Source organism: Oryzias latipes, chromosome 5, assembly GCF_002234675.1.
Source record: "Oryzias latipes chromosome 5, ASM223467v1".
Classification (NCBI taxonomy): domain Eukaryota; kingdom Metazoa; phylum Chordata; class Actinopteri; order Beloniformes; family Adrianichthyidae; genus Oryzias; species Oryzias latipes.
The window spans coordinates 4,425,779-4,451,847 of NC_019863.2; the positions used below are offsets into that span (position 1 = coordinate 4,425,779).

The 26,069-nt window shown below is 41.4% G+C and overlaps 1 protein-coding gene across 1 annotated transcript; it reads left to right on the forward strand.

Moving 5' to 3' along the window:
- Positions 1-920: 920 nt before the first annotated feature.
- espl1 (extra spindle pole bodies like 1, separase) lies at positions 921-25,916 on the forward strand. Its single transcript, XM_004068567.4, has 32 exons — positions 921-1,088; positions 1,225-1,313; positions 2,358-2,660; positions 2,738-3,490; positions 3,571-3,672; positions 3,768-3,879; positions 3,958-4,085; positions 6,981-7,174; positions 7,275-7,517; positions 7,698-7,842; positions 10,303-10,462; positions 10,708-10,847; positions 11,157-11,291; positions 11,412-11,525; positions 13,128-13,299; positions 13,375-13,503; positions 13,679-13,835; positions 13,912-14,021; positions 14,148-15,292; positions 15,417-15,801; positions 16,007-16,135; positions 16,700-16,913; positions 17,961-18,166; positions 19,109-19,236; positions 22,171-22,293; positions 22,412-22,561; positions 22,645-22,812; positions 22,926-23,030; positions 23,118-23,233; positions 23,650-23,733; positions 24,834-24,998; positions 25,517-25,916. Exons 2-32 carry the CDS (start codon positions 1,233-1,235, stop codon positions 25,716-25,718), a joined length of 6,498 nt encoding a protein of 2,165 aa, XP_004068615.1. The 5' UTR covers positions 921-1,088; positions 1,225-1,232; the 3' UTR covers positions 25,719-25,916.
- Positions 25,917-26,069: the final 153 nt, after the last annotated feature.

A 26,069-nucleotide genomic window follows, 5' to 3' on the forward strand; every position in this document is an offset into this window, starting at 1 on the left:
AAAGAGGTTTCATTCAAGATCTTTCATAGGTTTTATCCAACAAATCAGTATATGCAAAAGTTAAAAAAGGATATTGCTAAAAATTCTCCTTTCTGTTTTCAGTTTGAGGAAACGTTGATTCATATTTTTTGGACTTGTAAGAACACTGGAAAAATATGGAACAAATTAACAAACCTGAAAAAAAACTGAAATGAATTCAGATTTTACTTTAACATGGAAAAATATCTTATTTGATTTTGTTAATTATGATAATAATTATGACAATAATTGCATTTCATTTTATTTAATAAATCTCCAGATTTTTTTAACCAAGTAATATATTCACAAGAATAATTTAGCAATAAAGCTCCCAATTGTGTTGATTTACAAGCCCAAATTAGATTTTACTTACATTCCATTTCCCCTAGTACAAAAAAAAAACAATTAAAACATTTAATTTTGTTGAGCTTCATAATTTAATATAAGTTTATTTTGTGTTTGTATCCCCCCTGGCGTTTTATCTGAACAATTGAAATAAATAAACAAATAAATATTCACTTGCTGGACTGTAGGTTCACTTTGACTGTAATCTCATTACTTTTTTGTGGTCGTAATCTCTAGATTAAAGTCGTGCGTTTTTTCGATGTCCCTGATATACTCTGTCGTAGTACTGTTAAAAATATAAATGATACTAAAATTACACTTTAAAATGACCAACAGCAACAATTGTGTGCATCATATACTCATAATAAAACGACTATACAATACTTTTTTATCAACTACTCTACATCGTATCCTGTGGTGGCGTGGCTCGTTCGTAACCTGTTTGGACCTAGGTTCAAAAACTTCAGCGAACTGTGTTGATTCATGGAACTACAATTCCCATAACCCCATCTGCTTCCGCTTTAAAGCGGATGTTTTCATGGATTGGTTCGTAAAAGTCTTTCAAAAAAGTAGAAACCACCGCGCGCTTTGCAGTTAGGAAGTAGGACGCTAGTTAAATTCACCGAAAACATAACCTGTGTTTTGAAAGGTACATTTTTGGGCCATGAATTTACCTTTTTGTTGAAATAGATAACGTATTTCCTGCAAACAGAGGACGCCTGAAAGTAAGTTTCTTCTTCTTTTTTCTGGAACCAGAGATTTTTAACGGTAATATATCGTGTACGGTTGACGTGTAGGAAAGTTTGTTTATTGTAATTGTGTTTGTTAAACGGCTTAATTTTTTAATTTGTATTTGTTCAGGTGAATAAATGAAGTGTCTGAAAGTGGAAGAGTACATAAAGCAGACTGGCTCCGCCGAAGAGACGCGACGTTTAACCCAAGAACTACAGGTTAGAGAACGTGACTCAGCACACAGGTCAAGAGCGCACACTGAAGACTTAGATTTGTATTTTTAGTGTTTCTTCAATTAATTATTTTCTTTATTTGTTTTGGTTTTAATATTTTCGAGAATGTATGCTTCTATTATCTCCTGGGTATACATCCTCCTGACATCGATATGTTGATGTGTATATATCTGAACATTAATAATAAAATAAAAACATCTGTAGTAGATAGAAAGAAAGAAAGAAAGAAAGAAACAAAGAAACAAACAAAGTCCCAAAGGAGAAATTCAGGTGTCCGGTAGCAAAACACACAACCACACACAACAAACAGTAAAAAGACAGTTCACAAAATAATATCAGTTCATATCAGGCAGGTTCATTAAACAGCCTGATAGCTGTAGGGACAAATGAGTTCTTAAAGCGCTCTGTCCTGCAGCGCAGTGAAAGGAGCCCATTACTCCGTGAGCACCTCTGACCAGACATCGTGTTGTGCAAGGGATGTCTGGGATTGTCCAGGATGCTCTGAGTCAAAGCCCTCATTCTCTTCTGCAGCACAGATCCCAGAGAGTCCACCCTCCTCCCGTTCACAGATGCACATCTCTTAATCAGTTTGTCCAATCGAGTGCAATCCCTCGTGGTCATACTGCCACCCCAGCAGACAACCCCATAGAAGACAGCACTCGCCACAACCGACTGATAAAAGAGGAGCAACATGTCAGTACATACATCAAAGGACCTCAGCTTTCTCAGGAAGAACAGCCTACTCTGCCCTTTCTTATACAGAGCATGAGCCTGCTCCGACCAGTCCAGTTTGTGGTCAAGGTGCACACCCAAGTACTTGTAGGAGTCAACCACCTCGATTCCCCCTCCATCGATGATCACTGGCTGGTGGGAGGACTTCCTACTAAAGTCAATAATCATCTCCTTGGTCTTTGATGTGTTCAGCACAAGACCATTGTCCCTAGTAGTTAGAATTTTGAATTTTAAGATGGCATAATGATGTACTTTAAATTCCAAATATGCACTCTGACATTGTTTTGTTTTCTTCAGAAATATGTCCGCTCTCAGCTTGGCCTCCAGGGCCGGACTCTGTGTGATCGTGTCATCAGGGCCTGTAACCATCAGCTTGGAGTTGGACCTCCAGACGTTGAACACATTAGTCTGTTGGTGGAATTGGTCGAGCTGTGTCTGTGTGGATATGATCGGTGTGTGGGAGCTGAAGCTCAGAGCAGTCCTCTGTACATGGAAAAAATCCTCTTCCACATTGTCAAGAAGCTAAGCTCCCTAAAGGTTCCTACTCTGTGCAGTCATGTTGCTGCTCTGCTTTTGAGCAGGCTTCCCCCAACACTGCAGGTCTGAGGCACACAATGCATGTCTCACAGAAGTGTATTTGTATTTTTTTACTTTAACTATGCGTGTTTGATCCACAGGTCCAAGAAGAGCACTGTGTTCTGGTGCGAAGCTGCTTCTCTGTGCTTTGGAATGAACTATCTGCTGCCAAAGACGAGAAAGTCCTTCATCCTCAAAAGAGACTCTGCTGCCAGTTGCAAGCTTTGAGTTTCCTCCTGTTGGACATGGACGCTACGGCGTCGTTTTCCTCCAAAGCTCCAAAGTACACGGAGGAGGCCATTCTGGAGTTTGAGAGTAGCTGTGGATCTGTGATGCAGGAGGATGCGTTGTTTCTTCTGCAGGAAATGCACAAGCTTTTCAACAGAACAGTGAACTGTGTTCAGGGCTGCCGGGGAAGTGAGGCAAAGCAGCATTTACCAACATTCATTCTTTTCATTCTTTCTGAGATGATGCTGCTTGCAGTGAAGATGCTCTGTAAAGCTGGTCACCACAGCCTGGCGGTTAGCTTCTTGAGTGAGATGGAGGTGAAGGTTTCTCAGTGTGTTGGTTATCCGTGCACACCACTGGTGCTGGGTAAATGGGGAGTAAAAGTTCATTCGGAGATAACCTCAGGCAGACAGAATGGCCAGCCGCTGACAGAGTGTGCTAGAGTGCTGAGGTCTCTCTCGGTTGACCTGAGTGGCGTTGGGGGGCGCGCTCTTCTGGAGGCGTGTGGTCTCGTTTTGTGGGCTGTTGAAAGCAGAAGTGAGAAGGGATTGAGTGGACCTGTGCTCCTTGCTTTCTATTCTTTTCTTGAGGAGTACCAAGAGTATATACTAAAAATGTTAGACAAGGTTTGTATTTTTTGTAAAGAAAAGCTTTTCCCAGCTGTTAAATAAGATCTCTTTAGTAGTTTTTTTTTTTTTTTCTCCAGACTTTGTCGAAGCATTTGGACAGCAGGAGACTGCAGCAGACCCTGTGCTTCAGCATTTACCAGAGCTTTGTATTTGCTTATGAGAGCATGCTGGCATCGCAGGTGAGAACAATACTTGATGGCGAAAGACTAATTCACCCCTCATGATGCTAGCGTTTGGTTGTAAACACGTCTTTACTCTAAAAACCTTTTCCCAGCTGGAGGAGCCGGACCTCCTGCAGAGAGTGCTGCTCTACTGCCAGTCTACAACTGGACTGCTGATGAAGGAACTTCAGAAGTTGGCCAATGAAAATCTATTCACCAAAGCAGGTTTTTTAATATCGTCTGTTTGGAGGTTCTGCCTTTCAGGGGTGTTGTGTTTCATTGGTAGGACCTTTTGTGTTGCAGTGGTTGCTGTGAGCAACATGGTATGTGGTTTGTACAACCGTCACCTGTACGATCAAGCCTTCACCATAGTGGAGATCCTCTGCAAAGATCTCTGCCAGAAGCACGCCGTTTCATTGTCTGTTGATAGGGTGAGTGTCAAAAACATTACTCCTCAATGTTGGCTAAACCATTTTGCAGAAACGTGCTGTTATTTGAATTTGTAAATTTCTGATATAATTTCTGATCTCCATACGTGGTCCACGAATATCAACTAACTTTGTGGCAATAGGATGCAGTCCAATTCTTTTACCTAAATGAATACAATCTACATCAGGGGTCGGCAGCCTTCACCACTCAAAGAGCCATTTGGATCAGTTTCCCACAGAAAATCAAACACAGGGAGCCACAACAGCCTTTGGAAAACCCGGTGTTTCCAGTGAACGGCAGCATTTCACTTGTTTTTAGAGTTTGTGAAGTGATGTTCATTTTTATTTGTATCCTCTGTCATTTCATGGGTTCAGATGAGAAACTTTTCCAGAGAGTCATCAGATCTAACAAATTTGTGGTCATTAACCAGCAGTTAATCTGCTTCTCCCATAGATTTTTGTCAACAAACAGACTTATTTTCTCATTGGGATCAGGATGTTTTTGGGCATAAACTGTGTGTTTATTCTGGGATGTCTCTCCACATTTGATATTTTGTTGTTTGCCAATTCTTTATTATATATCAATCATACTGGTAAAGTTGTTGAAGGCAAACAAATCTACCCAGTTGCCATTAAATACCGTAAATTCCGGACTATACAGCGCACCCGATTACAAGCAGCACCCACCCATTTTAAAGTGTTTAACTAGTTTTGTACATACACAAGCCGCATCAGAGTACAAGCCGCATGTATTGGGCAGCATGATCATCCTGACAAATCACATCCTGATTCCTAGGATAAGTGTGACTCAGTAACATACTGTGGCTGGGCCAGCCTTGCCTGAGGCTCATGTATTTAAGTACACCCACATCTGCCTAACAGCATGGACCTCTACTCTGTTCACAAGTTTCTCAGTTATGTTTTTTTTTTTTTTTTTTTTGTTTCTTTTACTTATTGACAATCTAGGTATCATACATAAAATTACAAACAGTAACCATGTAATCAACATTACATCCCTCAGTTATGATGAGGAAACTTACATCCGCGATCCCCCATTTCCCATGAGTCTTAGGGGCTAAAGGCGGGGCCAACGCCCGGCTTGCCACACTGTTGTACGTGTTTAAGAATGAGCAAGTATCAGCAGTGCATGGAGGGGTGAACGGGAACAGCTCTCCTTCCACTTGTGTCGCGGCAGCGTTATGGGAATAACAGGGCTGGTTAAAAACACACACCACTAAAATAAAGCAGCGGCGAACTTCTGACGCGCGCGCCTCAGCGCGGCGCGCGCGTCAGAAGTTTCCGTCCAAAACAAACAAACACGCCTCTGCGCTCCGCGCTCGCCAAGCGGGCTCCTTGTCTCCCCTTCCTATCCGAAAATCTCACACGGCGGCTGTGAGCTTTTTAATGCAAAATGCCGCTCAGTCCTTAGAAACCGTGAAACGATCACGTGGATTTGTGTTTCCAGTTGTGTCCCGACAAAATAAAGGCTGATGTTATTCACACATATTTACGTGCAGCCAGCCGAGTCACTATGACTCAGAGGTAAATACACTTCTGAGCATGCGCTGTTCTCTCCTTCACGCAGCTGACCGGCTTTTCCAAACCCGTTGGTGATGGTTGATTTTTTTCACGCTGCTTTTAACTTGAAAGCTTCATCATATTGTAGCGGCGATCACGTGCACGTTGGGTCTAATGGCACCAAAGGATTCTGGGATGCGGCAGGGCATGCGTGTTTCGTTTTGTTGAACCATGACTGAAGTGTCTTAGACCTGAACTCAGGTCCATGCTGTTTGGCTGCTTAGAGGTGTGTTACAAAACTAATAACTCGTGCTTGGTGTTAGACAGAGAATTCAAACCATCCACCGAGTCTGTAAGTGCGAACATGGCGGCCGTCAATTAAATCCATAAATTAGCCGCGTCACTGAATAAGCCGCAGGGCTGTAAGCGCAGGAAAAAAGCAGCGGCTTATAGTCCGGAAATTACGGTAGACTGTTTTCCTCAGGAATTTCCATTTTCTCGAAATTCTCCATCCTTATCCTACCTGGGTCGGAACATTGTTTGGATCTCACGCCGGCGGGAGTCGTGGCGGTGATGCGGGATGATAGTTTAGATTTTTTTAATCCTAATATTTAACCGCTCCAGAGACGAGCAGCTCACCTGGTTCCGACCCGCTCCTGGTTCCGAACCGCTCCTGGTTCCGACCTGCTCACAAAATACAACAGGACGACCCGGCGAGGTTCTGCATCATGAGGCCTTTATCCACTCAGCTGCAGGTTGCCGACTCCTTATCCAGATATTTATTGTTCTTTTGGCATTAAACCTATGAATGAAAATGCCTTTTTAAAAGAGACATTTTGTTATTTTTTTTCTTCTTTTTTTTTGCAGGCCCTTTTTATTTTGAGCAATAAAACCAAAAAAACAAACAAAGGACAGAACAACTTAAAAACATGACATAAAAACCTGTATTTTGTGTATTTTAGAGTGTTCGGTTCTCTGTGGTTAAATAAAAAGTTTGTCCTATTAATTTATTTAGCTATTTGAAGTGCTGTGAAAAATTGTTTATCATATTTTTAGTGAACACAAAACTGTGGTTCACCTTCAGCCAATTGGAATTGACCTGACTTAGTAGAAGCAAGCGTGTGATTGGATGTCTTTTGGTTTACATCACGTTTAGAAAAAGACAGTGACAGAAACACAACAGGAAAAGAAATCGATTATTTAGTTCTGGGTTGATTTTATACCTCTTTACCAACGTAATCTTGTTTGTATCTATGGTTGTTACCGCTGTTACTCCCAGTAATAGATGAATTTTTGAGACGTTTCTGCATCCTTTACGTCCCTAGTTTTAGATCTGGCTTTACTGCTTGTGAATAATGCTGTTGAATTGTTGCCGCCCAGTTGAATCGACCCTTCATGCTGGCTGTGCAAACGTCTCGCCGGGCCGGGCAGCTGGACCGAGCCCTGCAGTGGGTGATTCTGTGGCTGAAAGCTCTTGGAGACAACATCACCACTCACATGTCCGAGCCTGTGTCTCTTTGGGTGAAAACCAAGACTGATGCAGTCAATAATTCTGATGAAGACATAAGACTCAGGTAGCAACAAGTCCTATGATGAAGAAATGTTTTTTTTTCTAGTTGAAGTAAAGCCCCTCCTGTCTTCCCTCCCTTGTTCTCCTGTATCGCGATGGTTCAGAACGTTGCGTGACGGCTTTGGTGCTGATGTTCCTGATGAGCAAATCATGCTTTGCCTTTTGGAGGAAGAGTTGCGTACGTACAAGGAGTTGCCAAGAGACACAGCCCAAGAGCGTTACAACACTCTCTGTGATCTCCTGGACATCTGTAATGAGGAAAGTTCTCACAGCCATCGCCGTGCTCTCTACCTCTGTGAAATGGCTCAGGTTGTGTGCTTCCAGGACTTTGGAGAACACACCGACTGGTAAGAGCGTTTCTATGTATTTTCCATAATTTACTAATCAATACTTGGTAGAATGTCTTTTTCATTTTATGCCTTGTGCCCCTATGTTCACACCATGGGAATGAAACTGATCCTCTCTGGCCATGTTTGCTGGGCACTAAAATGATGGAAATCTCAATGGTTTCCTTTGTGTCCACACAGTGCTGCAGTTGATTTCACGCGTGAAGCTCTGCGTCTGCTTGGAGACGAGGTCGAGACTCCGGAGAACTCTGACAGACTGAAGGATGACAAAGCCCACGCTGAACTTTGGCTTTTTATCTGCAGTTTGGAGAAACATCTTCAAGAGGTGATCCGCCTTTGATCATCTGAATTTTCATCATTCTCTTTGTATTTCTCCTAAGCAATCATTGAGCAAATTTTGTTAAATATCTTTTGGTGACTAATTGAGATTTTAAAGTCCCGCTCTGATTATTTTTTTTGATCTATTTTCAAAGTGTTCCCAGTGGTTTTGAAATACGTTTTTAGCCAAAATCCAATAACTTGCGGCGTTTCCTAGGACATAGTTTCTGCAGAGAAGCAGAAGTTCATTAGAAATGCACCTCTGAGTTGTGGGCGGGACTTCAGGCACAGTAGTAAGCCTCTGCTTATGGCACGATGCGATATTAGTGATCAATATTGCGATGACAAAATAACTTGTGATACATGGAAAAATAGCAAAACAACCAAAAATATTTTTATTTCACTGCAGCATTTTAATTTAAATAAGAGTCGACATAACTTAAATTACACTCTAAATCAGTGGTCACCAACCTTTTTAACGCCACTGACCGGTATGACGTCACACTCAGTTTACGCGGACCGGATATTACCATGTAGGCGGATGATTATGTCAGTGTTTTTCAACCAGTGTGCCGTGGCACACTGGTGTGCCTTGGGAGATGGTCAAGTGTGCCGTGGAGAAATTGCCCTCATTCACTGATCTAAAAACATTTCCCATCTCCAGGATATCAGCTCTTTGTTCATCCAAACAGGCCCTGATAAAACACTGAGGAGTTAGGAATATCAAAGATCTTAAAATTACTTTTTCTTTGTGTTTATTTAATTCTATTAAAGACATTTTGATAAGGATTACGTTACCGCGATTTACCTGCAGCTATGACAGTTTGCGGAAAAGTCCCGTCCCTTTAACTGTCTCCACCAATCATTCTTGAAGGCTTAATCACATGTCATCAGTCTGACCAATCAGAAGTGCTTAAAGTCTTCACTTCCTTGTTCTTAATTCTGCTGATAGTCGCTCAGTTTTAACAAAAATACCGGCTAAAGCTCTTCTTTAGCGGTGTAGCTTTCCACAGAGTCCGGTGTCAGACCGTGAAACAAGTGGACAATACAATAAATCTCAGAGACGCCAGTCTTTCTGCAAGTTTTCGGCACTTTTCACACTACATCTCCCATGATGCATTGGCTTAAAGAGCCAGTGTCCCAGTGCACAATGAGTTGTCCTTGCGAAACGCCTTGAAACCCCAACAAACAAACAGTTTCTAAATTTTTCTAATTTAACTTTCATTTCATCTCTTAGAAAAAACAGCCGCAACTTCTTGCTTTTCCGGCCACAATTATCACAAAAATACACGTGAGATTGCGGGCGGGCGGGGGGGGGGGGGGGGGGGGGGGGGGGGGCTGTCGATCAATACAGACCATGAATTTCTGTTTTTTTTTTTTTTTTTTTTTTTTTTTGGATGCTGGTGTGCCGCGGGATTTTTGTCAAGGTTAAAGTGTGCCGTGGCTCAAAAAAGGTTGAAAAACACTGGATTATGTTAACAAGACTACGATGAAGGAGGAACAGAGACATAACAAAACAAACTCTGAGCTTTTATTTTGACAAGCATGACATTGTACATTGCTCAGGTCTCATCATCCTCTCCCCTTCCCACACTCGTGGTGCAAAAATGAAGTACTGTCTATCAAATGTAGCTTTCTTTATTTTGGAAGTGGAAGGCTCCTCTTCTGTCTCCTGGCTGGCCCCTTTCCATTTGGCAAAGAAACTTTCCAAAGACGTTTGTTCTTTTACTCATTTTGTTAACTCCTGGGTTTTATTCTAGCGGTAACCTATTACGTGACCGACAAGAGCGCCTTGGCCTACGTCAAGGTGACATAGACGGATGGAACAGAATTGGTCAATTTTTCAAAATAAAACCTCTTTCAGATTCCGAAATAAATAAAATGGATGTAAGTTATTTATTCTTTCTGTGCGGCCCAGTACCAAATGACCCACAGACCGGTACCAGTCCGCGGCCCGGGGGTTGGGAACCACTGCTCTAAATGACCCTCGTCTACATAAGAGGCGAGGATCTAACATAAAAGAGCTTCAAAATAAATAAAAGTGCTCCATCCGATTTGTCAAATGCATTGATGGATTTATTTGATTGGTTGAATATTTCCAGCTGACATAAGATTGTTTTAGCACATTTAAAGTTATAATTTGTTGCGATTTTCGCCGTCTTTTGCGATATTTTATTTAGCATGAAACGACTACAATCTTTTTAAAAAATGTATCTTTGTGGGTTCTTAATTCACCAGGGTTTGAATAAATAAAAACTACAATTTTAATCTGAATTTTCTTTATACATGTCCTCCATCAGAAAATGCAACAAGAACAGGTTAAAAACACAATTTAAAATGGGGTGGGCCTTCAAATTATAATGAATATTATACCATTGATTCAAAAATGAATGCTCAATGGTGAAACCAACCTGCTGGTTTGCCTTAATCTGGATTGCTGTTGAAACTGTTTTTGTCTTTGATCCAGGCCATGGAGAATGAAAGGAAACAGAGGGAGCTGCGTGAACAGACGCCCGGTGTGAACAGTCACATTGGGAACAATGATTTTGATTTTGAAGAGAAGCAGAAGATGCATGACAGCAGTCTGGTCTATGAAGGTCTCCATTTTAACTTGGCTGCAGAGAAAAGTAAGAGTGCTACTTTCATCTATTAATTCATGTAAATGGTCATTTTTACTGAGTAATCTACACGTCGTTCAATAAAAACCATAGCAAACTACAGTAAAATGCAACGGACTACTCTGCAAATAATATCACGTTTAGCTCATATTGTGATCTCAAATTTTCCTATAACCATTTATATGGTTCAAATGTGGAGTCAAATTGAAAATGATGGTTTTTGATTTGAGGGCGTCCCGTTCGTCTCGTTTTAGAGTTGTGCCAGCCGTTGGAAAGAGCTCTGGAAATGTGGTCAGGTCTAATCCAAAGTGGAGCCCAGCCTTCTGTTCGAAATGCTAAACAGACCTGTAGCTCTGTCGCTGTGGCTGCAGCTCTCTTCAGACTCATGGGGAAGGTAAGGAATGACTCCAAACAAAATCATTTTTACTGTCAGTTCCTACTTATGGAATCGCTCCCCTTATAAAAAAAATGGCATTTATCTTTTATTAATAATTTGGGAAAAAAGTCATTATTTTTTAGCTAAATCAAATGTACCAGTAAGTTGTCATTTCCTTCTAAATGTTTTTAAGAGATGATCTATAACTGTCTGAATAAAACCTAAAATTTTACATAAAGTGTTAATTATTGGTTTTATTTATGCTGTCACACATGTAAGAGCCAACAGTTGGGTTGTATTTTAAATGATTGTTTTTCTTGTATGTAGCCGCTAAAGGCTTTGGAAGCGTACCAATGTGCGGTAGAGTTTTACCGTGGATCAGCCGATGCTGTGGGTTGTGCCAGTGCCCTCTGTCAGTCAGTCAGCATCCTCCTGGATCTGGGCAGCCCACAACTGGCTTTGGTAATACACCGTTCTATTTTGACTGCTTTGATAAAGTTGTTTTTTATTTGTACCGCCCATCATTTTTACTGGTTTGTATTTTGGATTAAAAATCACTTGTATATTTCCAAATTACTTTAGTCTCAGCTGGAGGAAGCAGAAAAAATGTTGGCTTCAATTCCCTCTGAGGGACCTTCCTCCATCTCAATGCTGGTCATCTTACTAAAAGCGCAGTACTTCTACAGTACTGGACAGGTAGGTTTCACTTACAGTGGGTCAAAGAAGTATTGATCAGTCATTGATCCTTCAAATTTCCCCATTTAAAAAGATGTTTGGTCTGTGATGTTCATCATAGAAAACACTTCAACTGTGAGAGACAAAGTCCAGGAAATCGGTTTTTTAAAGAATGTAGTTGAGCTGAAAATAAGTATTTATCTTCTAGAAACAAACAAAAGTTATGTCCTTCACAAACCTGTTCCTCCTTCTTAAAAAGCTCTTCTATCCTCCTCTTGTTGCTTGTATGTCATCTGTTTGAACTGGTTATCAGTATAAAACCTTAAACAGTCAGATTCTCCACCATGAAGGCCAAAGAGCTGTCGAAGGACACCAAGAAAATGATTGTAGACTTGAACAAGACTGGAATGAACCAATCTACCACCACCAAGCTGCTCAATGACATTCTGGAGCAATTATTAGATGTTTCTCTTTCGGCTTTTCCTGTCAGGGGTCGCCACAGCGAACGAGTCGCATGGTAAACTTGCCAATGTTTTACGCCGGATGCCCTTCCTGACGCAACCCTCTCAAAGCAACCGGGCTTGGGAACAGGGAGAAGCCCGGAGTCGAATCCTGGTTTCACGGACGGAAGGCGCCGCAAACCAGCACGAGCTAAACCGGCTCCCTCTTGGAGCAATTATTAGACTAAATACAAGATCCCCTACAATCTCCCTGGAGCTACAGGAAAACGGTGAAGAAACAGCCCAGAACTACACAAGGGAACACGCACAGTAACAACGATTACTATGGGAACAAACAATGTTGTCGTGGATTCAAATGTGCAGAGCTCCAAAGGTCCCCCTGCTTAAGCCAGAACCTGTCCAGGCCCATCTAATGTTCTCCAGAGACCATCTGGACAATCCAGAGGAGTACTGAGAGTACTGAGGAGTACACACCTCTGGCTGTGTTTGAAGGAGGATCAATGCTGAGTTACATCCCTAGAACACCATACCCAATGAGGAGCATGGGGGCGTAAGCATAATGCTTGGGGCTGCTTTTCTGCAAAGGGGTCAGGGTGACTGAGCTGTATTAAGGAAAACATGAATAAGGTCATTTATGGTGAGATTTTAGACACAAACCTCCTTCCTTGGATCTCCCAAACACATCACCTGGATTGTCATTTTACAGTTCTGGAGTGCTCTGGACCTCCATCCAATAGAGAATCTGTGGAGTTGAAAGTCTTTGTTTCTAGCAACAGCCTCAAAACATCACAGCTCTTGAGAAGATCTGCATGGAGGAATGGACCAAAACAATACCTACAGTGTGCTACCTGCCTAAGACCTACAGGAAACCTTTGACCTCCGTCACTGAAGAAAATGGTTACATTACAAAGTATTGAGGGGAACTTTAGTTATTGGCTGAATACTTATTTTCTGCTCCAATATACACATTTCTTTAAAAATCAAACATTGGGATGTCCTGGAATCATATTTTAGATTCTGCCTCACAACTTAAGAATTTGAACATTACAGACCAAACTCAGCTTTTTAAATGAGACAGCATGCAGTATCTGAGACTGACAGATACTTTTTTGCTTTCTACTGTTTCTCACTTTTTTCTTCTTTCTATTTTGGCAAATGTCAGGTTGACCATGGAGTTCCTCGTTTGTGTGAAGTCCTTAAAGTAGTGAGTGATGTAAAACAGTCAAAGAAGTGGTACTTACTGCGGGCACAAACGCTGCAGCTCTGCAGCTCTTATTTAAATTTGGACACTGCTCAACTTCCGCAAACACAACGGAGCCTCATCACACAGCACGGTCAGTGCTTTACAGAGTTTTTATGGCGATTGTGGAGTTTATGATTTTAACTCAAGTCTACCTTCTACCCCTCAGGCATAAGTACACCAGACACTGCTGTGTACGAAGGTTTGAAGCTTCTCTGCAGCCTGCTGATCACCTTGGTGGGGAAAGGTCTATATGGTGCAAATGGCAGCAGTTCAGATGTGCGCTTTATTCATCAAGGTATGTTTGCTTAAAAACAGCCAAATTCTATTTGAAGTTGTTTTCCTTCAGTCTCTATCAGAGAAAAGTACTTTTTCTGTTATCAGAGATTCTGCTTTTTCTAAGTTGGGGTTGTGTATAGAAAGGCGTTGCTTTGTGTTTGTTTTGTGACGCCACTTCTCTGGTCCACGATCAGGAGACAACCTGCTGCTGAAATGGCAGCTGCTCTCAGAACTGCTGGGCTGCTCCAGGAAGATGGTGGCGCTACGTAGCAGCTGCGGCGCCGTCAGTGACGCCAGACTTCAATGCCTGGAAGCACTGAAACTGGCAATCAAGCTTCAAGCCCTAAGCCAGTATGTATTCACAGGAAGATGTGGAAGGGTGTGCTTTCCTTCACTGAACTGCTGTTTTCCTCTCTGTTTGATGTAGATGTGCAGAATTACTTGTGATCAAGGCCGAGCTGGAGCTGATGCACGAGGAAAGAGAGGAATGTAGGACAGATTTAGACTTGGTCAAAAACCTTCTGGAACAGTGCACAGGTCTGTGAATGTGCAGATAAATAAGTCCAAATGGACATTGTGGGATTTTTGGATTGTCTAAAACTTCTCTTTGAATCTGTATTCATCTCTTGTTTTTTTTTTATTCCTCCGTCTTTCCCCTTCAAGACATTACTGCTCAGGTTCAGAGGACAGATGTGAAAATCAAACCAAGGAAAGGTCGTCCAGCTAGGAGACCTCAGTCTCCTCTTCCGAACACGGAGGACGATTTAAAAAACATCCTTAGCACCAGGTGGATGAGCAAAGATGCTGTGGTGGAGGATTCAGCCAACTCTCCGCCTTTCAAAGCTCTCCCTCACAGCTGGCTGTCCTCCCTCGGGCATGAAGCCGGTTGCGGGTGTCCATGCTGCTCTCAGCCCTCACTGGGCCGTTGCACTGCTCGCTGGGCTGCAGCCCAGGCAGATCTGGTTCTGAAGCAGGATCCCACTGACGAAAGAGTCGGTTTTAAACTTCACTTGACAACTTTATCTCGATGCAAGAGCGTTACCAACCAACTCAAAAAGAGCTTGTCTGAGCTGTTTCCCTCACGCCTGAGAGCCAAAGATGACTTTAAACCCTTACTGATGCAGGATGTCATGAGCCGTGTTTACCTGAGCATGGCCCACGCCAGGCTGGGGATGAGGCACAACAAGTCCTGTGGGTTATGGCAAATTCTGGAAGCTGGCCTAACATTTATAGATTCATTGCCCTCTCCTGCTCTTAGCGCTGTAAAAGCAGGCATTTTGGGAACTAAAGCAATTGCGTCACTAATGATCCTGGCTGCCCAAAACAACCGTAACCCTGAGGAACTCTGTTCAAGCGTCTGGACTTGGAATTCACCTAAACCGTGTCAAGATGCTAAAGCTAAGGAACAAAAAGGGGTTTCTTCAGCAACAGGCAAACGGCAAACAGAAACGGGCAAAAATTCAGCTGTTCCAGACAGAAAAAAGGAGCCGAGGAAAGTCAAAGTCCTCAAACCCATAATTCATGTGACCAGCTCCTCCTATAAAGAAAAGTCTCTGCTTCCCATGACACCAGTAATGACAATGTCTAAATCCTCTACTGGAGACCTTGGCTCTTTTGACTTCAACGCGGTGGTCCCTACACTGACTTGTACCCCAATCCAGAGGGTGAAATGTCCTCCATCGGGGCAGAAAGGGTCAAGAACTTGCCCAAAGCTGCACTTTCATGTGTTTGAAGAGTCTTCACCTTTGCAAGAGAAAGTCCCAGCCGTGCCTGCTGCCCCTAAACGGACAAAGAAATCCCGTTTTAAGGTGGGCAGAAAGGTTTTTTGGTTATTGAAGATGATTGTCTACTATTATTACCCAGAAATGCTGCTTGTCATAGTGACTTGATCAAACCGCCTCATCATATTCTCTCTGCGTTGTTTGAACACAGGTGGAGTTTAGTGATGAAAGTGATTCAGAAGCTAAGATGGAAAAAGAGGACAAAGAAAAAGGCAAGCTTCCAAGAAAACGAAATACTAGAAAAACCGGACCCAAACCCAAAGCTGCCCCAGAACCAACTGTAGAGACGATCCCACCCAGGAGGCAGGCGCAAAAGAAAAGAAGCACAGCAACATCTTGTGCTACTTCCTCTGAGGATGAGGTTCGGCTTCGTCTGCCAGCTTCCACCAGACCTGGAAGAACAAGAAAGCAGCCGTCCAAAAACGTTGAGGAACCAGATGTAATGAGGACCATCAAAGAGGAAATGAACGAGGTTTTAAACATGAGCATCGAGCAGCTGAGAACATCAGACACTGAGACTGAAGCCTCCAGTCAAGGTACAAAAACAAAAAAACAGGTTTGAATTAAAGAGGTTTGATGGCTTTCCATCTTTCTAATGGAACCGGGTAGTTTTTCAAAACCTCAAATTACCTTCTGCTGTTTCCTCAAAGCTCTGAGAGGATGTGAACAAAGAACAGACGTTTGTTTACAGGATGTGATTGAAGAATATTTACAGACTTGAACATGTTTCTTTTCTTTTAGATGTTGATTTTGAGGTGTTGCGAAGGGATGTTTGCTGTAACCTGGAGCGAGAGTTCTGTGGAGTGAGGAGCAGAGGTCATCTCAGAGAAGAGTTCCAGCTCCACGTCTCACACACTGACAACAAGCCAGGTGAGCTGAACTGAAATCACTTTTGAACAATGGGATCACATGAACACGTGTGTCCGGTCACCAGAGGAGCTAAATTGGTTTTGGACCAAAATGTGGGAAATGCTGATTTTGTTTGAATGCTAGTATTTTATGTTTAATATGAGTCAGATGGAGGGATTTTTGTGTCATTACTCAAAACAATTTGTACTCGAGAGAACACGAAGATGAAGGTGGATGCCTGTGGTTGAACGTGGCGCTGGCTGTTTCAAACACAGAGGAGATGGAATTTAATGAAATGTGAGCGTTGCGCTTGGAATAATGGCACAAAAATCCCTCCATTTATTTACATTTATTTGTGTGCAACCAAGCACAAAAACGGATGGAAATTCGTGTTGGCCACGTAATCCAGCCAAAATGCACAGTGCTGCAATAACCCCAACACCCTAATTGAATGGTCACTTCCTTATAATGAACAGCATTGAGAATATTATCCAGATTTCTATTTTTGCTTCGTTTTCTTTCATTAATGTCCTGCAAGTTGAGTCAGAACAATAGAAAATAATTGTTTTCCTCACTCATTTCCAGCCCATCTCTCTCTGGAGGATGTTCAGTCGTTACTCCGCTCAGCCTGGTTGGCTACTCAACACTTCCCCTGTCCCACCATCTACCCAACCCTTTGTGGGCTTCTCGCTTTGACTATGGGACAGCAAGACCCTCTAACTACAGCTATGTTACACGCTCAGTCCTTGGGAGTCACAAGTCGGCACCGCACATTACGGCATTTATTCAGCTCTCTCCAGTAAGGACCGCTTTAGCACACTCTGTGTTAATGTAGAAAATGTTTTCTGTTTTATCCGAACGTCCTGCTACCATTTGGAATGTGTTTGTTTGGGTTTTCATTTGTATTTCATTCCGTAAAGTTCATGTGCGTGTTGGTCATGCAATTTTCTGACTCCGAAACAAAAAAAGCAAAAAAAAGTTTATTTATTTTTTCCTGCACACATTTCTAGAGAAAATCTCGTTTTTGCTGTCACTGTCTCCCTCTGAGAGAAACACCAGGGCTCTGATTTTATTGAATATCTCAGCAATCATGATGGAACTTTATCATTATGACCAAAACCATTGCTGTAACAGTTGCCAGAGAAGAGCAGTGGGGGGGGGGTCTCTGTGCAAAACACCTGGGCTTTTGGAAAGTAGGTGAAAGTCAAAGACAAGAAACTAAATTTGTTTTCTGAGTCCCACATAATTTAGAAACATGTATGGGGTGCCGTTTGTAAAGCTATACAGTCACATATTAAAAGCACTAATTTGGGTTATTTAGCCTGTTGGAGAGGAAAAAAACAGGTTTCATTTTTCAAATGCATATTTTCACCCTTTTTAATTTAATTTATTTGTAAATGTTACATTTACTATTTAGTTAGCAAGCTAAGTATTTAATTTTAAGTTAAAAAAAACATTTATAATTTTATATAAAGTTAACAAAATAAATATTTAGATCTGACCTAAATATTTATTTTCCAAACTAAATATTAAAGCTTTATAACTAAACATGTATTTTTTAAATACATTTAAGTCCAAACTAAATATTTAGACTTTTAACTAAATGTTTCGTTTGCAGCTAAATGTTTAAGTCCTAACTAAATATTTAGCTAACATGCAGATTACCTTGCTGATAAGCGGAAATGGACTATCAAAATCACCAGTCGTCCTGGAAATGAACATAAATGACCCTTTTTCTCTAGTTGTTATCTGGTATGAGGAAAACACACTTTTTCTTGTATTTAATATCAAACAGACCATTTTATAAATGTAGCTTCAACACTTTGATTTCTTTGTTTTATAACAGACGCCTGAAAAAGGCCTCCAATGAGTTGACAGAGAAGATGGACTCTCTGAGTCTGGATGAAGGAAGTGGGACAGTTTCCACTCATCCTGCTGAACACAAGTTGAGTCTAATGGAGCGACTCTTTTCCTTTCCCACTGTCGACCCGCCATCTTTCCCTCAGAAACACTGCCAAGACCTTACTGACCAGATTCAGTCTCTTCCTCCAGGTATATTTTTTTCTATCTTTAAAAAAATACATATTTCTCCTCACAATATGTTCTTCACATCCTCCTGAATAAGGGAGCAAAGAATTCTGTTTGGAATTGTGTTGGTCCTGCAGCCCCATCTTATGTCTTCTTAGTTTGCTCTTACAGACATTTCAGCTTAAAGTTGTAACAATTAGTCTGTAGCAGCACAGAGGACAAATGAATGAAAAAAATCCTGATTCTTTTGTCGAGAAATGAGGTCTCATGTCCCAATCCCGTCATCTTTTCATCCATTTTCAAAGACTTCCCAGTGGTCTTTTAATTACAATGATACCGTTTTTAGCCAAAATCGTTAAACCTGTGTGGTTTTCTAGGACAAAGTTCATCAGAAATTCCTCTCTGAGTGGTGGGCGGGACTATAGTAAGCCTTCCCTCATTTCCCACAATCCCTTTGGATATACTCCCTCCAGGGAGCGTACAGCTCGCAACACCAACCTATCATTAGCAGTGCAATAAAAATGGTAAGCAATGTCGGAGCGATCCAGAGCCCAGCTCAGACAAGAAAAACAAAGCTGTACGGTGCATTGATCTGTTTGTCTGCAAGTGGATGATCAGAAGGGAGCGGAGCAAGCAGCTTGTGATCTGCCCACTATGGCAGCTGCGTCACAGCTACAGGGTTTTTTTTGTCTGCTCCTGATTCACAATAATTTGATTAAAGAAATACTCAGAAATGCAGTTTTAACCTTAATTTTCTCTATGCATGTCCTCTACCATCAAAAAAATAAATGACACAAGAACATGTTAGAAACGTCAAAAACACACATTTTTTATTGGAGTGGGCCATTAACAGTGGAATCTAAACTCCATGTTGTGACATGTTGTTCCATGTGGCAGTAATGTTGGTTTAACAACGTGAGATGAATGTCTGAAAGTGCTGCTTGGTTTCGATCTTCTCCTCTGCAGGAGTGACGGTGTGTCTAATCTCAGTGGTTGGGGTCAAAACCTTGGAATTGGAGAACAGTGTGATACTGACCCGTCTGGAGAAGGGCTCTGCACCGGTCACTCTTCACATCTCCACGTCTAAACAGCAGGTAAGACCCCCCCCCCACCAGAATGAGCGCTGATTGTTTCTGCATTTGGTTTGTTTGAATGATCAGTTTGGTTCAGTTCAGCAAACAGCTGTGAAGATCATTCAGAGCCGTTTTCTCCCTCTCTTTAGACCTTTTTTGCAATCTGAAATTTAGACATTGCGGTGGTGAATTTTGAAATAGCTTGTGAGATTTATGGTGTTAAAGCTTTTGACCTTTTTCCCTCTTTGTGAGACTTCTGTCGAACACATTTTGCAAACAGCGAGTGAGTCGTTGGTCTCAGACACGGTAACACAAGCCCAGAGGGCTCCGCCATGTTGCAGACAGCTCTGTAGTGCAGGCGCTGAGAGGTGACGTCACTTACATGCGACAGAAGCTTGCAGGATGGGCGGGTGAGCAGACACCTTGCTGGCACAAGTAAATGCAGAGTTGTGGGGAAGCAACGACAGTTTAAGCTTTTATTTATCGGTCCTTTTTCTCTGCAAATTTCTTTTCTTATCGGAATTATCAGCATGACGTCATAATGTCCTTTACCGGCCGATAATTATCGGTATCCGATATTATCGTGCAACCCTAGTTCTGTGTAGTTATTCCTCATGAAGGGCCTGCAGAAGCTGAGAAAGAAAAGTTTTGATTGTTTCATCTAGTTTTTCATTTATAATCTGTAACCATTGCCAGTGTCTCAGTTGGTATAAATGAAAAGGTTTTTATCTTTCTAACAATGACAGGAATGGAGTGTAGTCGAGGTCTTTGAGGAATATAACAATTCTTTATTTCAAAGCAGCAAACCGTTTAGAATTCAATGTTCCAAACCTTGTTGCACAACTTGGTTAATTGTAATGTTTGTGTAAAGGTTTTAGCTGCTAACGTCAGCCTCCTTTTTCCACCTGCATCTATGCATAGTTTGTTTTCAGATGTAGGAAGCAGGAACTATTGGAGCTTCAACAGACCTGTAAAATGAATTCACTGAACATTAACAGATGTGCAAATTCCAGCTCACAAGCAGCAAGGGAAGTCTGCACTTGAGTAGAATAGAAATGTAAAGCTCTGCTTAATTCCTGTTTAAAATATTCTATTTTACAGAAGAGATCTTAACAGGCACCCAACCTCAAAATGCAAATCTGAGCTTTGATATCTAGGACGCTGATTCACTACGGAAAAAGCCGGAAAAAGATTTTCTGTTGATCTTATCAAGGTGGAAATGTTTTGGTTTATCTAAAGCGATTCACCTTATCAGAGCAAAAATGGATCTAAGTAGTCTTTATTTTCTCCTGACTTTTGGCTTCCTGATTGTTTGGAGTTAGTGAGCACTAGGCCTGCACAAGTAATCGCAAATTTAGCGTTATCGCGATTTCAAGCAGTGTAATATCCATATCGCAAAAGTCAACGAAAATAAATGGTTTCCTTAAATGTGCGAAAACAATCTCCATGGCAACTTGAACTATTTAATGAATTGAATAAATCCATTTATGCATTTGGCCAATCAGATGAAGCTTTTATGTTAGATGTTGCCCGAGGGTCATTTGGAGAATAATTTAAGGTTTTTTGACTCTTATTTAAATTAAACTTGTGCAGTGAAATGGAAATGTTTTTACTATTTTTGCTATTAATTTATCGCAAGTTACATAGTCATCGCAATATTGATCAATAATATCGCGTATCGGGAGTTTTCCTCACATCGTGCAGCTCTAGTGAGCGCTCTTCCTGCCCATAGACAATCTTTGTTACAATCACAACCAGCTATTCATCCCAATGCTGTTGTGTTTCCTGTTTTGTTTTTTACACAGGAATTTAAGCTTTTCATTAACCTGTTCTGAATGTTTCTGCATTTTGTTTGTTTGAATAGATGATCAGTTTGGTTCAGTTCAGAAAACAGACGTGGAGATCATTCAGAGCTGTTTTCTCCCACGGTCCATGTCTAGACCCTTTTATGCAATCTGAAATTTAGATTTAAGGCAGTTCCTATAAAAACCTCCAATATTATGGAATTTAGAACAAGAGTATGAGTTTACCTAAATACACATTTTTAGTGCTTTTCCAGAGCAAAACGTTTCCTAGTACCCTTTGTTCAAGTCGCATTATAGACTGTTTCACTGTGGATCAGTGTAACTTTTGTGTGAAACACAAAGGTAATACAAAGTCCATTAGGTCTGAACTGATGCCACCTCAAATTGACTGAAATTTTTCAAACTTGGAGACAATCAGATCAAACCCTGTGAAAAGAAAACACTGAAACTTTAGCTTAAAAATTGTGATTTATTAAAATAAAAAGGTCAAATTATTCATTTCTTGCTCTCAGTAGAGGCAAATCCTGTATTAATATGATCAATAACTGTCGGCATTACGGAAATGATGAAATGCATAGATATAAGAAACAAACAAAGACACTTAAGTCACGTTTGCTTAGTTAAATATAGTTATATTTAACTAAAGTCAAGTAGAGCTTGATTTACTGCTTGAAAAGGAGTGGGAAGAAGTTTCTCTGTGCAATTTTGTGTTTTTTTTTGTTTGTTTTTTTCTTTTTGTACTAACCCACTGTGTTCTGTTTCCTGATTTGCTGTAGACCTTGTCAATCAATTTCCTTCGTGCAGTGTTCCTGTACAGAATGCATTCAGCTTGCAAAAATGTCTTTGACTTATTTTCTATGGTTTCAACGAGAGAGAAAAGTGTGAGACTGTTCATGTCTGTCTGAGAAAAGTGGATTAGTGTGTGAGGAGTTTCACAGCCTGAAACCTACAGGATTATCGTAAAAAGATAAATAAATTAAATCTATGTATATTGCGAGTAGTTTTAAGAATGTAACTCCCGCTATAAATGAGGGAACACTGTACCTACTTTTCTAAGAAGTCACTTTTTTTTTGTCATGTTGGACTCCTATCTGCTGTTCTTTTCTTAATGAACCTTTTCACTCTGACAGTGTTGTGCTGTTTCTTGCAGATCAAAATCCATCAGCTGCTGCAGGAAATGGACAGCATTCTAGCAGAACAGAAAGTTGTGAGCTGCGTGGCAGAGAAGGCGCTGTGGTGGGAGGGGCGTCGGGCTCTGGACTCCAGAGTCGAGGTCAGTTGCAAAGACCTGCATGTACTTTTGTGATTAGAAATGATCCAAATCACTGATGTGGGAAATTGTTGATGAATTTTCCAAACCTGAAACCTTCAAACGTGGGTTGATGTTTCAGCACCTGCTGAAGGAAATGGAGGAAGTCCTTGGATGCTGGAAGAGCTTTCTTCTTCCTCTTACCAAGGATCCAAAGCTCTCTATTCAGGCCCAGCTCGTCTGTAGAGCTCTATCTGCAAGAGGAGTGACAGTCGGTGTGGAGATGCTGAAGGTGCTTTTTTTTTTTTTTTTCCTTTTATTGGTTTACTCGAGAGCCTCCCCCCACTTTAAACCTTTGACTCCTTCCTGTCTTAGGCTGTGCTCTCAGCAGCTCCTGTGCTTTCTGAGGAAGATCTTAAAAGATTTACACTCGGACTTTCGCCTAAATGGGACAAGGAGTGTGATCATCTTCTACAATCTGCAATCTCACAGCTGTTGGAGAGGGAGGAACCCAAAGGTCACGTAGTTCTAATCCTAGACAAGGTTGGTTTATTTCTGAAAGAAACTGAACTCTGCAGTACGCAGCGACTCATGACTGTCAGAATGAAAAGAGCAGCATTGATGATGCATCTAAATCTGCTCTGCGTTTGACACAGTTTCTTCAGAAGCTGCCATGGGAAGGCATGTCCATCCTGAAGACCCAGTCTGTCAGCCGAATGCCGTCTCTGCACTCACTGCTTGGGCTGAACATTCAGAAAGACGTAACTAAGCTGGAGGGATTCGTGGGGATGATGTGATTTACTTCCTCACAGTTTGATTTATAGTCTAATCAGGTCTCTCCCTTTCAGGCTGATTCTCAGTCTGTCTTGAGCTCTGGTGTGAACCCCAGGAAGGTGTTTTACGTGCTGGACCCTGACGCCAACTTAAAAAACGCCCAGGATCGATTCAAGGACTGGTTTTGCAGGTTAGTCCATTAATACCTGCAAATCTGCAATCCACTGGCTCACATTCAGTTATAAAAACAAAAACAATAATGGATTAGATTTATCAGCGCTTTTCCAGACGCTCAAAGCGTTTACTGAGTGTCCATTATTCATTCACTCCTCATTAATACTTGGTGATGGTAACTGCTAATGTAGCCTCAGCTGCCATGGGGCAAACTGACAGAGGCGGGGCTTCTGGTACGCACCTACAGCCCTCTGACCATCACCGGAACATTCATACACATTCACACACGAGTGGAGCCACACTGAAGGCAGGCAGGGTGAAGTGTCTTGCCCAAGGACACAACAAAAGCTGAATGGCAGAAGCAGGGATCGAACCGCCGACCCTTCGTACCGGTCTTTTATCTTTTTTTTCTTTTTTTCTTTTTTCTTTCAGTAAACCAGACTGGCAGGGTGTGTGTGGTGTTCCTCCTGACTCAGGCCAACTCGAGGAAGCTGTTGCAATCAAGGATTTATACATGTGAGTATATGTTTGTACTGAAAGCAGGTTGGACCAAACAGAAATAAGATCATCAGACTGATGTGTGATCACTGATTCAGTTAGTCACTGAACCTAGTGTTGATTATTGATCTTTAAAATGTTGTGATTAAAGAAAAGGAATCTGGTGCAACTTTAAATTTAATACAGACACTACTCCAAATGTGTGTTTGTTTACAGAAGTAATAACGCGGTCTAGTATCAAACTTCAGTCCTCGAGGGCTGTTTCTATTTAACCCCCACCCTTCTGGGTTTTTATTGCCAAATCACCTGAACCAGGGAAAAGGTAGCAGGGACATCAGAAAAATCACCAGTGCCCCCCACCCCATAAGGTCAGGAGTACCTGCTGGCTCCAAGAAGCCAACATCCCATACGTCGATCGCCATCAACCAGTTAGTCAACCCATAAGAACCCCAAACGTAACTAATGTAGAATACTCCATTAACCAAGTGGAGCACTCAACACTTTCTGATAGTTTTCTGTTGCACTGATGTCACCATGGGTTCTTGCAGGTTAAGTTATAAACTGACCAATGACATACGTCAATAAAAGAAGCTGGTGCCCGCCAGCCCCCACTTCCAGCATTCAAAACGTTTGACTGATTTCGTGTTGCCTGCTTCCAGTGGCAGGGGGTGTGGCTTTCCAACAAGCTCACCCCTGATTGGCTAGATGGGTTGCCATAGAAACTTTGACTGAGACCAACTCGGACAAATCACTGCTTACTGATGTCATCTGGTTCCAAAATGGCGACTGAATTAACTTAATTTTATTGGAGCTGATCAGGATAGAAGATTTATGTAACTTTGGCAAACTGAATGCATTCTGCACAGGAGACGCAGCACAGAGAAGATTGATTGACAGTGGTCAGCAGCCAATCAGGGAACAGAACACAATGCACTAAAATTCAAAACAAAAAACATTTGCAAAACAGGGAAAGGTGAATTGCGATACTCTGTAAGGAGGGAACTCTGTACACTGTAACCTGTTGTATTTTTGTAAATGTAAGTAGAGCTCCAGACTTGATGAGCAAACTAAATGGTAGTTTTCAGATCTTTTGTCGTTTGGTTTTCCTCACACTTTAGTTATGTGGGCCACGGTGCCGGTGCAAGATTCCTGGACAGCCATTCAGTCCTAAAGCAGCGGATGAGAGCCGCCTCTCTTCTCTTTGGATGCAGCAGCGCTGCCTTGGCTGTGAGGGGCAACCAGGAAGGCCAAGGCATACTCCTCAACTACCTAATAGCAGGATGGTAAGTAGCCTTCTCGGGTTGTTTACCTCGTTCCATGGTCCATTAGATTAGAGGCCTTGTTAAAGACCCACTCCAATGAAAATTGTGTTTTTAACATGTTCTTGTGGCATTTTTCTCATTAAATCTATGAAAAAAAATTAAGTTTAAAATTGCATTTCTGAGTATTTCTTTGTTCAAACTGTTTTGAATCAAAAGCAGATGAAAAAATGCCAGTAGAAAAGCTTGTAGTTGAATGAAAACTACAATTGATTATACTTTAATTTAAACATGCTAATATCCTTCATAGAAACACCAAAGGCCGTGTATTTCTGACATCATAATCAAATCTATTAATCTGCTTTATATTTGCGATAAGCAATTTAACCAGAATAATGTGATATCTTTATTTTGTTCATAGACATGGAACATTTTAAAACATTTCAATTTGATTTTTAAACGTCACATTTCCTCCTCTCGTTCTTTAATTTCTAAGTTTTCTTCAGTTTATGGGAGACTTGTTTGTTGTTTCTGTTTTTTAGCCCCTTCATTTTGGGTAACCTGTGGGATGTGACTGATAGAGACATTGACCGCTTCACCAAAGCCCTGCTGGAGTCCTGGTTATCTGCGGGGTCGGGCGCATCTATCCTGGAGTTCATGGCTTCATCACGTCAGGCCACAAACCTGAAATACCTGATAGGGGCTGCACCTGTGGTCTACGGCCTTCCAGTTCACCTGCAGTAGGACTGAGGCTGCAAAGAGGAAGTGACATTATGGAGTCATTTCTTTTGAAGAAATGTTTGACTTTTACTAATGTATGACTTGTATTTAACTCAGCTTTTCTATTTTTAACTATTTTTAATATTGAAAATGATTCCAATAGGTTTGTACAAATGTTTTTAGCAAATGATTTGCTTTTTTGAATAAATGTCTTCATGCATATTTTGCTTGTTTTCCAGAGGTTATTAAGACTCCAAAAACTAGTATTAACACTGTGGGAGCAAACTTGATTCTCTGAAACTTTCTTTATAATTCACTTTGGGATTAATACAGCATAAGACTAGCTGATCTGGAGCAGGGAAGATTGGGTCTACT

What these genes read in the sequence shown, in the direction of transcription:
- espl1 (XM_004068567.4), top strand. Translation starts at nt 1,233, where the DNA reads ATGAAGTGTCTGAAAGTGGAAGAGTACATAAAGCAGACTGGCTCCGCC. An exon ending in TTTCATTGTCTGTTGATAGG is followed by an intron (nt 4,086 to 6,980) that starts GTGAGTGTCAAA and finishes GTTGCCGCCCAG; the next exon opens with TTGAATCGACCCTTCATGCT. An exon ending in GATTCAGTCTCTTCCTCCAG is followed by an intron (nt 18,167 to 19,108) that starts GTATATTTTTTT and finishes TCTCCTCTGCAG; the next exon opens with GAGTGACGGTGTGTCTAATC.